The following is a 13765-nucleotide window of genomic DNA, read 5'->3' on the forward strand; positions in this document are numbered from 1 at the left end:
TTAATTAACAGTGTCAAAAATTCTACTATAATACTACAAACTACGTAAAAATCACTTCTGTCGTATTTATGGAATAAAATGCTCTCACTCTGTCTTGTGTCTGCATAGGGAGTGCTGTCGCTTTTTTGGGGACGAGGGCCTGACCCCCAAGGTGTTCTTCACCAAGGTAGCCCCCTTCGGCCTGCTGTGGATCCTCACCAACTACTTGTACCTGCAGGCCCTCAGGAAAATCAACACAACGGATGTGTCGGCACTCTTTTGTTGTAACAAGGCCTTCGTCTTCCTGCTCTCCTGGATTGTGCTGCGAGACCGCTTCATGGGCGTCAGGGTGAGTTCATAGGTCACGTCCGCTGCATCTCTTGAGTTTTTACAAAACAAGCTGCAAAATATGGCACCGGAACATGCATGGTTGATATGAAAAATAATAATGATTGAGTTACAGCACCGCTTAAAAAGAGATGGTCCACGTATTTAGCCATTTAAAAAATATTTTCTCTAATTAATTTGCTGACAAAATTACTTTTTAAGCTTTGAGCACAGATTCATTACATTACATTACATTCATAAATATGCTGTAATTTAAAGTATGAATATTATATTTTAATATTAATTCATTAGTATTATAGTACCAGTATTAATATATGTTGTTAATTCTATTGATATATAAATTGCATTGATATTATATTATTATCTTAATCATTGATTAATCAATTTAATTACAGGTTAATTCATCTCATTTTCAGTCTTTAGTAAGTAGAAAAAATGTCTTCCTAAAGGTATTGATTGTGCATGAAAAACAATGTAGCTATCAAAATGACAAACAAAACATTACCTTTTTAATGCTGAAGATGGCTAAATAAGTGGACAAAATATCCAAAATGAACACTACCTTACCTAGTGAAAATAAAAAGGAAGAAAATTACACTTCAGTAATCTACTTAACCAATTTCAAAAACAGGAGAATGAGGGTTAAAAAAATGGCATTTCTCTCCTACTTACTGCTCTACTATTTACAAGATGTACAAATTCACAAGTTATCTGAGCACTACAAATTATTTGGACACTACTTCACTACTAATGCAGGGTCTCTGAAAAAATGTAATGGCGTTGGGATGGCCGGAGAGAGAGATGACTGCTGTCAGTTCGCTCTTTAAATAGGCCAGCAATCAGGCGAGCCAGCCAATGAGGACACACAACCTGTTGTCAATTTCTTCATTCACAAAAAAGGCACACACACAAACCAAGAAGCGAGAACACAGCAGAACACCTGCACAAAAACAACAAATGTCCCACAGGGTCATAACACATACAATAACTTCTCATCTTAAAACATGATACCACTTACATACCACTCCAGGAAGTCCCCCACCTACTGGGATAGGCACCAGCAAGCCGGCGACCCTAGTGAGGATAAGCAGCTATAGAAAATGAATGATTGGACGGATACATAGTTTATTTAGAAACAAATCACATGAATAATATACCATATTTTCCGCACTATAAGGCGCACCCTCAATTAATGACACAGTTTAAAACTTTTTCCATATATAAGGCGCACCCTGAATTAATGACATATTTTTAAACTTTTTCAATCACAATATAGTAATACTCAGAGTAATAACAATAATAACTCAAATAATAACTCTAAACTCTCAATAGCATAATAACTTAATGTCAATATGACCAACCTTGTTCACTTGTAAACACACAAAAGAAACAGGTAAAACTTACTTTCAGTTCATTCCCCATCTACGAATCCCAATCTCAATATCGATCCATATATAGGGAGCACCTGATTATAAGCACCATCAGCTTTTGAAAAAATTAAGGCTTTTAGGTGCGCCTTATAGTGCGGAAAATACGGCACTTTTAATCTACTGCCACTTTTGTTCAGAGCCCATACTGCTGAATGCAAAAATGAACATTTCTTAATTTTGACACGTCTGTCTGCTTTGGCTTTCAATCTCTGGTAATTGATTGAAAATAGTGCGAGTCAACGCCTCACATCTGCAGCAGGGAAATGTGTGCAAGTCTGTGTGTGTTATTATGGAGCGAGCAGTACAAGGATTGAGCTCGTTGAGGGAACAGTATTTCCTTCCCGCCCCTCTCGTCCTTTTTTTCTGTTCCCTTCACACACCCACTCAAGCATCTCTCCGTCTTCCCATTATGTGCAATGAAAGGCCCTCGTAAGAAGAAAAACCAGATATAATCCTACTCCTTCTCCCACCCGCAGCCTCTCTATATATCTTTCTGTCTATTTTGGTGGTACACATTGCAGAGTTCGGATGTCTGCAGCAATGCAGGGGACGCTCTACCAGTCTGTCATGATCGGGCACAAACAGAGACGCTACATCATCCCTCTGTAATGTTGTGTGCAAAAGCAGATGGAGCTATCTCACTTATGTTGTACTGTGTATCGCAATGTCTGAGAGCTTATTAAGTGTTTCCATGAATGAACTGATTTTCTTTTCTTTTTTTTAAAGAACCTTACCTTACTCAACCCCATCTTGATCATCATGTCCACAGTTTAAGGTTAGAGTTTAAGAAACATCACCCGAAAGTATTCATCGATCCAGCCTTATCATTCAGTCATCATTTCAGCACAGCGTGTTAAAAACAAGTCCCATCCCTCCCAGCTGAGCGGCTAAAACAGTCAGGATTAGTCGCTATTGTAGGAATTTTTGGATTGAGCAAATGAAGCTCTCTTCTACAATCTAAGACTAGTAAAAAAAAAAATAGAGCAGTTGACCAAAGTGAAAAATAGTACAGTTTTGATACGTCAAAAAAATAACCCAGTAAAAATTCTGCAATATGCAAAAATCTATTTGAAGTGTAAATCTTCGATAGACTCACAATTGCGGTCCGGCATTCAATTCAGGACCACTTTTTTTGGTTTAACCCTTGTGCACACACTTTGCAAACTATACACATTGCATTTTTCCCCTAATTTTCTAAATGTTTTTAAAGGCGTAATAATTCAAATGATTTACTTTTTTTTTTTCCTTCAACCACTCAAATTGTTCAGTGCCATCAGTTCCATCCACACATATGTAGGTTAAATTTACAGTACTAACGCCTCAAAAAATTGAAAAATGCTGTGGCCTTTGTAGTCTGTGACATGGTGATAACACTTTTAACTGGTCTCTACCGCCAACCACTGTCTTGAGGTGAAACACAAGTCAACAAAGAATTTTCTGTTTGTGACATAGTTTAACCACTGCTCAATTGAATGTTGCAAAAATCACAGGAAAATCAATGTCATAAATACTATTAAAATGCATTTCAAAAATTGTAATTATAATGGTTTTATATGGGTCAAAATCTGGACAATGATTTTTTTTGTAGACAAAATGTCACACGTTCAGCTGCAATCACAAAGAAATGTCAGAATTGTTGCATTTTGAAATGTTACATGTTTTAATCAGCTGGAAATTTTAACTTCCTAGTGTTTTTCCCCATTGATTATTTTATGATATAATAATAAAAACATAAAATCAAAGGAATTTTCATCATTTGTAACATAATGCCACAAGGGTTCAAACGGTTTTGGATTCAAAATAGTTTGACTGACAACAAAATAGTTTGACTGACAATGGCACAATCCCTGAATGTGAAAAGAATCATCATGATCCCCACCAGTCTGCTTTGCAAAATAGAATGACCAATGGAGACACTGAAGTATCTTTTTTTTTTTTTTTTTTTTTTTTTAGATTTATTAAATTTTGTATTGTAAGGAAAGTGATTGATTCATTGATATACGAACCACTGGAATGGAAGATGGAAGCCTTATTTGATAAGGTATTGTAAACCCCAGTGACTTGTTGGAATGAATTGTAATTCAGTAAAATATCCAAGTAAATGTATTCCCATCATTCTTTTTGAAATGTCAGCTTTTATAGACGAATAGAAAGCCCATATTGTTTAAATATTTGCAGTTAACGTTTATGATGCATAGATGGACCTATTTTTGTCCGGGATTGAAAATGTCCGACTGCATTTGAATGCCCCATACTTTACTTCTGATTTCAAAACTACTAGGCCAATTTGCTGTGTACAGCAATAATACTGTGAGATGATTAAAGTGTTTCCTCATCATCAATCAATCAATCAATCAATCAAATTTTATTTGTATAGCCCTAAATCACCGACGTCTCAAAGGGCTTCACAGATGAAAAGAGGTCATGTGGAGACCTCCTTCGAAAGAAGAAGTCGTACAAAGACATCCTTTCAGTGTAAGGTACACAACAGCATCCCCTGTCAAAGCTCCCAGAAGGGGAAGGAAAAACTCAGAAACCCCAATTAGGAGAAAATCAGAAACCTCCAGAAGGGACCACAGGTGGGAGGAGCCCCCTTTCAGGCCCACAGGTTGAAGTGGATGCTGCATGTACCAAATACAGACATACACATAAACAATATATATTACAGAAAACATATTGTGCTATATAGTGCAGTGATATCTTGACAGCAGGCAAAGCCATTGGGCAGGAACCATCCCACATTCCAACCAGGTGGACCGCAGACGCCCCATCTCCTAACCCGCGATGGTCGATCAGCGCATCATCATAACGGCTCAATGAGTTAATTTGTAACTAGGAAATGGCCTGTGACAAAAAATGAGTTTAACACAGGTAGAACAATTAACTCATTCACTTTTAGCCTAGTAAAATTGGATCTTGGACGTCCATAGTTATCAATGGCAGTGGATATTAATTTTATTAAGTTCTACACAAAATATGCTGATTCAAAATAAGCTTCTTTTTTTTTTGTTTGTTTAAATATTTAGCTCAATTTCTCCCGCAGCATTTGACATCACAATACTTTATCATGTACATTAGTGTGTCAAACATACTGCACAGTTAATAAACTCAAATCATAAATGTGAATTGTTTGACCTTTGTACGGAAGCTTAAATGGAGTCATGACCCCATCCTCCGAAGATCTCCTAGAATGTGCTGACTTAAATAAAAAAATAAATAAATATTGAACTGAATTAGAGCATGAGGTTAGTTGACCTTTCGTTTAGCTGCAAGCCTCAGGCTTGACTGACAGGCGGCCCGCAGTGCTGAGAGAACCATTTTGTCAAAGGTGCCACGCCTGGGAGGGATGTTAGGAGGGCTTTGGCCCAGCACAAACACACGGTGCCCATTTATCTTCTTGACACCTCCTTAATGCACTAGTAATCCACCAAACTGGACCCATGCCCGCTTGCTATCTTTATAACAGTGAAGCCTGTACAAACATACCATCTCGGATTTATGTTGCACTACTTTGAGAGATTTGGAGCACGTGTGCTTCCCGCTTAAGGCGTGATGGCCTGCAGCGGAAATCAATGCAAGACAATCAACGACTAGAACGCCGCAGGAGCTTCATCTGCTGACTTTGAAAAATAAAGCTAATGCATCAAATAGAGCGCAACAAAGAGGAGGCCATCTGCAGCGGCGGTCAAAGAAGTCACCGCGCTGTGAACACGATGTTGTTAATAGTCTTCCTCTTTTTACAGATCGTGGCGGCCATCTTGGCCATAGCAGGCATCGTTATGATGACCTACGCTGATGGCTTCCACAGTCACTCTGTCATTGGCATCACTCTGGTCGTTACTTCAGCATCCATGTCTGCACTATACAAGGTAGGATTCTTTTATTCACGGCTGGATTGTGCTTCAACCAAGATTGACGTTTATGATAAACTTCCATTAATACCTGCTTTGCGAATTGCGATACACACAAAGGCCATTTCATTAGATGCACTTGTCCAGTCGGTTACGGTACGATACACTAAACGTTTTTTTTTTTTTTTATTATATCATTTAGAAGAAAGAAAGAAAGGTCTCAAACAAGAATCTCCTTGCTGTAACTTTTCAATCCCCAAAACATATTTTTGCATGTTTTAAGACAGGTACATATTTACATTTTTTTTTAATTATTTTAAGTGTTTGGTGAAGGTTTAAAAATGGCTGGTACAGTGCTAAATGAATTTAGTACGAAAGCAATCAATTACCCTTAGTGATTAAACACTTAAATTTAAATTATATATATATATATATATATATATATATATATATATATATATATATATATATATATATATATATATATATATATATATATATATATATATATATATATATATATGTATATATATATATATATGTATATATATATATATGTATATATATATGGGATAATATAGGATTGAATGAGTAAGTTGCACACCAAATACAGTATATATTTATATATCTCTAAAAATAAGCCGACTATTATACGTCTCAATGCAGGTGTACTTAATAGTTTGTATTTAATGAAGGTCATTTTCTATGCTGTGACCCAGGAGCTCATACTGTGTGCATTTAGGAGTAACTCCTGTTCTTCCTGCCAGGTTCTGTTCAAGATGGTCCTAGGCAGTGCCAAATTTGGAGAGGCTGCACTTTTTTTGACAATTGTGGGAGGTGCCAACTTTGTCTTTATCAGCATTTTGCCCATCATCCTGTATTTTACTCAAGTGGAGTACATTGAATCGCCAGGTGACATTCCCTGGGGCTACCTGTGTGGGGTTGCAGCCCTGCTTTTTGGTAAATAAAATCACTGTGATTTTGTCATCTTTTTTCACCGTTTACTACAAATACTGATGTTCTCCTTCTGCTTCTTCACACAGCTTTCAACATCCTAGTCAACTTTGGCATTGCCATAACATATCCAACGTTGATCTCCCTTGGCATCGTTTTAAGTGTTCCTGTCAATGCCCGTAAGTGTCTTTGTGTAAGTCATCATTTATTTGTTCCAATAATGACCACGTAGAAGAGTTTGGCTTTGGAAGTGCAAAAAAAACACTACTGTATAGTGAAACAAAATTCTCCATGGATATCTACTTTGACATTATTTCTTTCTTTTTCATGTATTGTTTTTTTTTTCAATTACTTCTCTCTCAAGTTGAATAATCTCCAGTTCAAAATGTTCAATTCAGCAATTTACCTAGATCTATTATTAGTTTATATTTTGACAGCGATCTACCATCATGAAGCCAGATTGGGCCAGTCACAATCCACTACAAATAGCAGGGGCTGACTTTGTAGTAAATGTGACATGCTTTGACAAAACCAGGCTTACATCAGGGATGCTGATTTTGAGTTATTGACAAAATATGAATTTTCACCTCTGACATGTCCATTTTTGTAGTCATACAAAAACAACATCCTTAACCCTTCACTGGGCACAGCGGCCACTTTTGGCAGATAGTCTAGACAGGCATAAATGGCCTTTATTAGGCACTCATTTTTCTGTTCTTAAGTCCTAAACAGGCAGGTTTTCAGGATTTTGGAAAAATTTAGGGGTGGGTTATAATTTAAACAATAATGTGACCCTTTCATGACATCGAACAGAAACCTGATGGACGAACAACAGTACCAACACCGTGCCAACACAGCTGTACATAATGCATATTGTACAAACATGCTCTTCCGTACCTCATGGCAGGCAGATTATCATGTCATCATGTTGAATAATTCAAATGTAATTCATCGTCAGTTCTGGGGTGTCGTTCTGCAACGAGTCTATTTCTACTTTTAATGTTAAGCTTTTTTTATCTTTGTTTTATCATGCATTTGCACAAGTTTTGTCACTGGCGTTTGGTTTACAATGATGAGCATCCCTCTCACTGCGGAAACAATGAATGTTTTTAAAAGAAAAAAAAGGTAAAAGTTTTGAAAGGCCTTTTGAGTAATCATGTACTTGAACAATGTATTGGAATAATACATTAAATAATACTAACTTAATGTTTTGATCCCTCCTCAATGTCGTCATTCTCCTGCCGTTTACCTACTACTGATGACGCATCACGTACGTGACCCATGTACAATATATAATTTTAAAGTGAGTTAAGTATAGAGTTAGAATAAATCTCAATTTTCATTTTTCATTTTGCTTTGATATTTTCTTAGTTTTATTAAGTGAAAGATGTTTTTTGATGCGCAATGACTTTCAGTCACACAGCTGCATTATCAAGTGCTGATAACTTCAACCTCTCGACCTCTTAAAAGTGTTTGAGACGTTTGAATTTTAAAGGTGTTTCCAAACTTTTGTTTGGTTCTGTACCATAGCACAAATTTTGACAGGATTCGTAGGGACTTCATGTGAACAGAAATATTTCCAAATCACTTAAGTGTGTTTTTTTTTTTTCTCTCACCTTCCCAGTGGTGGACTTTTACACGTGTGAGATAAATTTCAACACGGTGCGACTCATCGCCGTCTCCATCATTTGTCTGGGCTTCCTCATGCTGCTCCTTCCAGAGGACTGGGACCAAGGCATCATCCGGCTCAGCACTAAGCTGCGCAAACGCGACGAGCCGGCGGAGGGCGGCGCCGAGGCGGGGGCCTCCACGGGGCTCAATTGGAGGGGCCGAGGCCGGACCTCCATGTCCACATTTTCACGCTGACTGGAATGGTGTGATCTGAGTCACAGTGGATTGGATGCGAACTTTTGTCTGTAAAAGTTGGACCGGGAAGCGAGATTGTCTTTCATCACAGAGTTGACGCATGGACTCAAATATAATCAGGTGTCACAAAGTTACAGCTTGTACCAGTCATCAATTTTTCCTTCGGTCACCATTTCGCCTGGGAAGACTCGCCAACTCTATTGGGGAAGAAAGTCAGCGCAGTGGCTTTAAAACAAAACACATGCTTAACAACCCAAAGAAGAATGCCTACAAATGCTGAATGCCTGCAAAATAAGGGGAGGCCCCTAGCGGTGTCCCTCAGGTGTCATGACAGATCCCCCTCCCCCTTTGCACTGTACATAACAGCTTGTAGTTCACACCTGCCGACCTGATGTTCTCATGTGGTGTGAACGGGCTCGTGTGGACATGCGAGGCTCAGTGTGAGCTCGACAGGCTTTCGCTGCGCCTCTCTCCATCCAAAGCCTTTTTTGGACCGCTCTGATTGGCCCCCTGCATTCATGTGCTCTCCCGGGGCTAAGCCGAAACCACTGTCAAAGTGGAAGTGGCGACACCCGCCGCTCTGGCTGAAGAGCTCTGAAAAGTAAAATGTGCAATGCATGATTGGCTTGGATTGTCATGAGGCGAAACTGCGTTCAGTTCAGACAACTGTTTAAAGGTTACTGTCAAAGGTACTTGAAGTGTCGTAACCTTTGGTTGAAAGCAATTAGATTCACTGTGAACGGAACGACACTGAGCCCCCCTTGGGAATCTGTCCTTTAATTCATGCACAATGAGGAGAACATTTCAATGACATCGCATTTTTAAATGCAGTTGATGGATAAGTTATGTACTTTTCCATTTACTGGACACTTCATTAGGTACACAATGCACAATCTAATGAGATCCAATCCACGTGTGCATCCAATGTATCAAAGATGTTTTGAACCGTTTAATGGCAGGAATAAGAAATTACTTTCCTGATTATTAGGGACACAAATAACAAAAACATCACAGTAAAAAATGTAGTTTTTATAAACCTAAATAATGATCAAATATTGCTTCACTTTTTTTATTTCTTTAATAGAGTTCCTGATTGTCCAGAGTGACAAAAAAGAAACAATTCCAACCTGAAATATGTTATAAGTGCAGGGTGGTCTTTCAAAAAATGTGCATTTTACTGGAACCCTACTTTACGAGCATACTCGCCCCCATGCCCCAAAATATTCTTTTCATGTATAACATACAGTATATATGCCGAGTTGAAGAGTAGGGTCAATGAGTTGTTCACTTCCAATGCCTAAAATTTAAATCTTTCTAAACTTAGTGTGCCAAACATATATGGTGAGTTAAGCCCTATTACTGTTTTCTTCAAAAGGTTGAATTGCTATATTTCCTTGGATAATGACTGGGAAAATGTATTCAGCAACTTTAAATACTAGTATACATGTATATTTATCTACATATATTAATTTTTTATATAATATGTAAACAGATTTTTGATATTAATATGTACAGACAGCAATTTTGCACATAATAAAACAAGTGGCCCATTATAACCTTATATGATACATTACATTACATATGCATTTTTTTACACCTAATTCTAATTCAATTGCGCCAATGCTGAAATGATTAGCTTTTTTAACTTTACCCTCAATTCCATCATAAACTTCAGAATTCCAAATACCACACCTTTTCTACTGGTTGTGCATGTTGCGGTAAAGATATCTACGGCATTAAGTTGTGGCATCAGTCATAGAAAAGATAAAGGCAACCTGATGAGATTCAATTTTAGCATTTTTGTTTTCTTCTTTTGATTCTCGTGGACATCACCCAGAGGGAAGAAACAATTTAACGATTTAACAACTGTAAAGACAGCTCTTGCATTGGATCTAATTGGGTAGTGTGTACCTCATGCTGTGGCTGGTGTGCAGCTTTGAGACACATACGCTTTTTTGTTGTTGTTTACTGTATTTATGATACTCGAGGCAAGTTACCAGTGAAGATGAACCTGAGCCTTGAATGAAGAGCTGGAAACTGCCTTGTTGTGAATGTATGAACATCACTATGTGCAATCTGCTTTTTACAGTGCCACCACAGACTTCTGCAGACAGGTACTCAGCTGCATTTTGTTTTGTTTTGTCTTTTTACACTTCATGGCGTACCTTTCTATTTTTTTTTTTTTTTTTGCATCTGCCTGCTGTTACAGGGCGGGTCGATGACAATATCACGCAGTTATCGAAAGCACTGCCTTCTCTTTTGATTTCACAGCAGCATACATGAGCACTGTTTTCCATTGTCATTCTCAATGGCAAACGAGAATATTGTATTCCTCTGGAATTATTGCTAGACATAAATGTAAACCTTTGTAAGGAATGATGATTTTATACACCGAGATGCAACATACTGTATGATTATCACATTTGAGGAAGGAGTATGGGAGGTGTGATTAATAAATTATGGATCTATTTGAGCTGGTGGTGGTGTTGGGGGCGGGGTCTTCCAAGTATATTTACATTTACTTCATGAAAGACTACTTTTAATACATCCATTGTTCAAGTTTGGTTTATTCTTGCCAACGTCAAACATTTGGAAACGTTTATAGATGAAGCATTAAGAGTGTGTTTCAGAGAAGAAATTGAGTCTGTTTTTAAGATCATAATGATATTTGAGGGCGTCAGACCTCCACACAATAATGATATGAAAAATAATATGAAGCTGTAACAACTCATTCTTCTAAATAGGATTCCTAAAAGATTTTTAGGAGTAACTGAGAATTTTTGTGCATGCAGAGGTGATAAATGTCAGCAGCGCATCTGAGAGCTGCGTATCGGTAAAGGGCCTTCTTTGCCAAAACTCCTAATAAGTTAGAAGCAGCTAATTGTTCAAAATGTCATGCTCAAATGCAGCAGGGACTAATTTGTCTTGTCGACCCTGTTAGGTTAACTTTTGTCCCTTCCGTTTATGGGATCAGTAGGTTTTCTAAAGGGGCGTGCTCTACTTTCACTGTTATCTGGCCATAGACGAAAGTGGCCCTCTGCGCCACTGTCAAAGCAGAAAATGGAAGTCTGTCGCCCTCTTGTGTCCTACAAGGCACCTGCAGGCAATCCAACCTTCTGCCGCCACAGGGATCTTGCCAGGTGGAACATGATTCGGTGACCTCTTCAGGTAGGCACATTTTGCATATATTTTCACTGGAATGATGCTTGAAATCAGTGCTGATGGTGAAAACTGGAGAGCAATACTGCGGGGTGTTCGAAGTGGTCGGTGCAGGATGAGGGGTGATGAGGCTGCTGGAGTCTACCTCCCCTCCCCAGTTGACAACGCTGCCCATTCCAGCACTTAACTTGTCTTTCAGTCCCCGCAAAGCCGCCTGGAAACGTTTGCTGAGCAGAGCGTAGAGCAGAGGATTGAAGTCGGAATTGAGCAACACCAGGAAGTAGGAGGCAGTCAGAGCGGAGGGAGGCACCAAGGAAGTCTCACCATAGATTGCCGCTTTTGTGGCCTGGATGAGAGCAACGCCGATGTGGGGGGACCAACACAGGAAGAAGATTAAGATGACCAGGAAGAGCCGAGCAACTCCTTGCTGGTGCTGCTGGAAATCTTGCTGTGGGTGGGGCGATGACAACATGGAGAAGACCCCGCTTGAGGAAGGTGAATGAGAAGACATAACCTCAGACACAAATTGTCCATTTAGATGATAGACCAGTGTGGACAGGCTGTGCATGGAAGCAGGGAACATGGATTTTGGATCTCTACTGCGTTGAACTGAGTCCTCCAAGCTGTGAATCCTTTTGACGTGGTTGCGTGCCACTTTGGCGATGTTCACGTAGCAGACCAGGATAATGACGGCGGGCATTAGATATGATAGGCTGGTCATGGCAGCCGTGTAGCTGGGACTGCTGGCCCAGTCCACTGCGCAATTGTACACGGGGGACACATAGGCCACGGAGCTCCAGCCCAGCAGAGGGGGGCAACTGGTTGCCATGGCCTGCAACCAGATCCACAAGATCACTGAGAACATCCTCCACAAGGTGCAGCGGGAGTTGTAGCGCAGGCAGTCCATGATGGAGTGATAGCGGTCTAAAGCGATGGCACCCAGTGTTAGAACAGACACTGTGCAGTAGACAGAGGATGTGTAGGCCACAAATAGACACAGGTTCTAAAAGGAGACATACGTGAATGAAGGAAAACAAAAGAAAAAAAGAAGGCTTTAAGTGCAGGAGATTTCTTACAAAGCATTCGGCCCATCCAGGCTTCACGATGGACAAAGCAACAAAGGGCATGACGCCCAGGCCCACCAGGAGGTCACTGATGGCCAAGTTCATAATCAATACTGATGTCACCTGGTGGAGAGTCTTGGTGGTTGCCACGAGTATAATGACAAGAAGGTTGCCTACACAGAAATACGTCACAATGGTTAAAAACACACACACGCACACACACGCATACACACACACACACACAATGTCAGTGTTGATACAAGACGATTTAGGCTGACATTGATCCATTTTTTTGTTGCATTTATATTCATACTTTTAACCTTTTACAAAATAATAATATAAAATACAGTATACAGGTGCATGTGAATATCAAAAAAAGCCCTTCCTATGATATAAATGCTGAGCTGGGACTGAAAGTAGTGCGGACTGAAAGTAGTGCAGACTTCATTTCAATGTATGGAGTATTTAAAAAAAAACAAAACAACGATGCTGTCAAAATTTCAATGGTTAATCGTGACTAATCGCATTTGTCGAGATTATTATCTATCAAGTTTATAGCAAATAGTGACTTGTGAAATTGTTTTTTGTAATTTGAGTAGGGTCTTTAGTGTATCTGCTCTGAGGTGGCACGTCAGAGATGCACAACCAACTTGCTCTCTTTAGTTCTGATTTAATTTTTAATTCTGGTAGTATAACTAAATAATAAACAGCTTGAAGCCTACACCGCATTCACTGGATCCTTCCAGGCTAAATAATCCCCATGATTATCACTTAAAAAAAGAAAAGTATAATTTGGGTTACATTTACATTAGTGTAACATTGTGACATGTGAAAGAATAAACGCCATACCTGTCACAGAGGCCAGACACATTACTACCACAAGCACCACCAGCAGCGACTCGATCTGTGTGGCCACGCCGTTCTTTGTATCCCCCGTTTGGCTTGAGTTGACGGAGGACGCTCGCAAACAGCCTGGATCTGACACGCTGCCTTCCAGGATGTCCATTCCTTGCCTTGATTAAATACTTTGCAGACTGCGGCCAGTTAGAAAAATATTCACAAACAGTATACAGAACATCCTCTAGCTTGCAATTGTTCTAGAAGTCAGTCAGGT

The 13765-nt window shown here is 39.3% G+C and overlaps 2 protein-coding genes across 4 annotated transcripts in view; one reads left to right on the plus strand and one right to left on the minus strand.

Moving 5' to 3' along the window:
- slc35f3b (solute carrier family 35 member F3b) overlaps positions 1–10898 on the plus strand; it is a 53569-nt gene extending 42671 nt beyond the window's left edge. For 2 of the 3 annotated variants that reach the window (XM_088420633.1, XM_088420635.1), the window contains 5 exons: positions 109–328; positions 5501–5626; positions 6376–6568; positions 6652–6741; positions 8187–10898. In XM_088420633.1, coding sequence (XP_088276759.1) covers positions 109–328; positions 5501–5626; positions 6376–6568; positions 6652–6741; positions 8187–8428 — 871 coding nt within the window. In that variant the 3' untranslated portion in view covers positions 8429–10898. Of the gene's footprint in view, positions 1–108; positions 329–5500; positions 5627–6375; positions 6569–6651; positions 6756–8186 lie in introns of all 3 variants that reach the window. The other variant, XM_088420634.1, reaches the window with a different exon arrangement.
- A 492-nt stretch (positions 10899–11390) lies between these two features.
- Positions 11391–13657, minus strand: LOC148420345 (5-hydroxytryptamine receptor 1D). Its single transcript, XM_088422006.1, has 3 exons — positions 13501–13657; positions 12664–12824; positions 11391–12590 (listed from the first exon to the last, which is right to left on the minus strand). Exons 1-3 carry the CDS (start codon positions 13655–13657, stop codon positions 11391–11393), a joined length of 1518 nt encoding a protein of 505 aa, XP_088278132.1.
- Positions 13658–13765: the final 108 nt, after the last annotated feature.

This window comes from Hippichthys cyanospilos, chromosome 8, assembly GCF_059441005.1.
Source record: "Hippichthys cyanospilos isolate Australia breed blue-spotted pipefish chromosome 8, RoL_Hcya_1.0, whole genome shotgun sequence".
Taxonomy (NCBI): domain Eukaryota; kingdom Metazoa; phylum Chordata; class Actinopteri; order Syngnathiformes; family Syngnathidae; genus Hippichthys; species Hippichthys cyanospilos.

Bases quoted from the DNA above. Each gene is read 5' to 3' on its own strand.
- LOC148420345 (XM_088422006.1), bottom strand. From the start codon at position 13,657: ATGGACATCCTGGAAGGCAGCGTGTCAGATCCAGGCTGTTTGCGAGCG. The intron at 12,825-13,500 runs GTATGGCGTTTA...ATTTCTGTGTAG, and splicing joins GTGTCTGGCCTCTGTGACAG to GCAACCTTCTTGTCATTATA. The intron at 12,591-12,663 runs GTAAGAAATCTC...GTCTCCTTTTAG, and splicing joins CTGGATGGGCCGAATGCTTT to AACCTGTGTCTATTTGTGGC.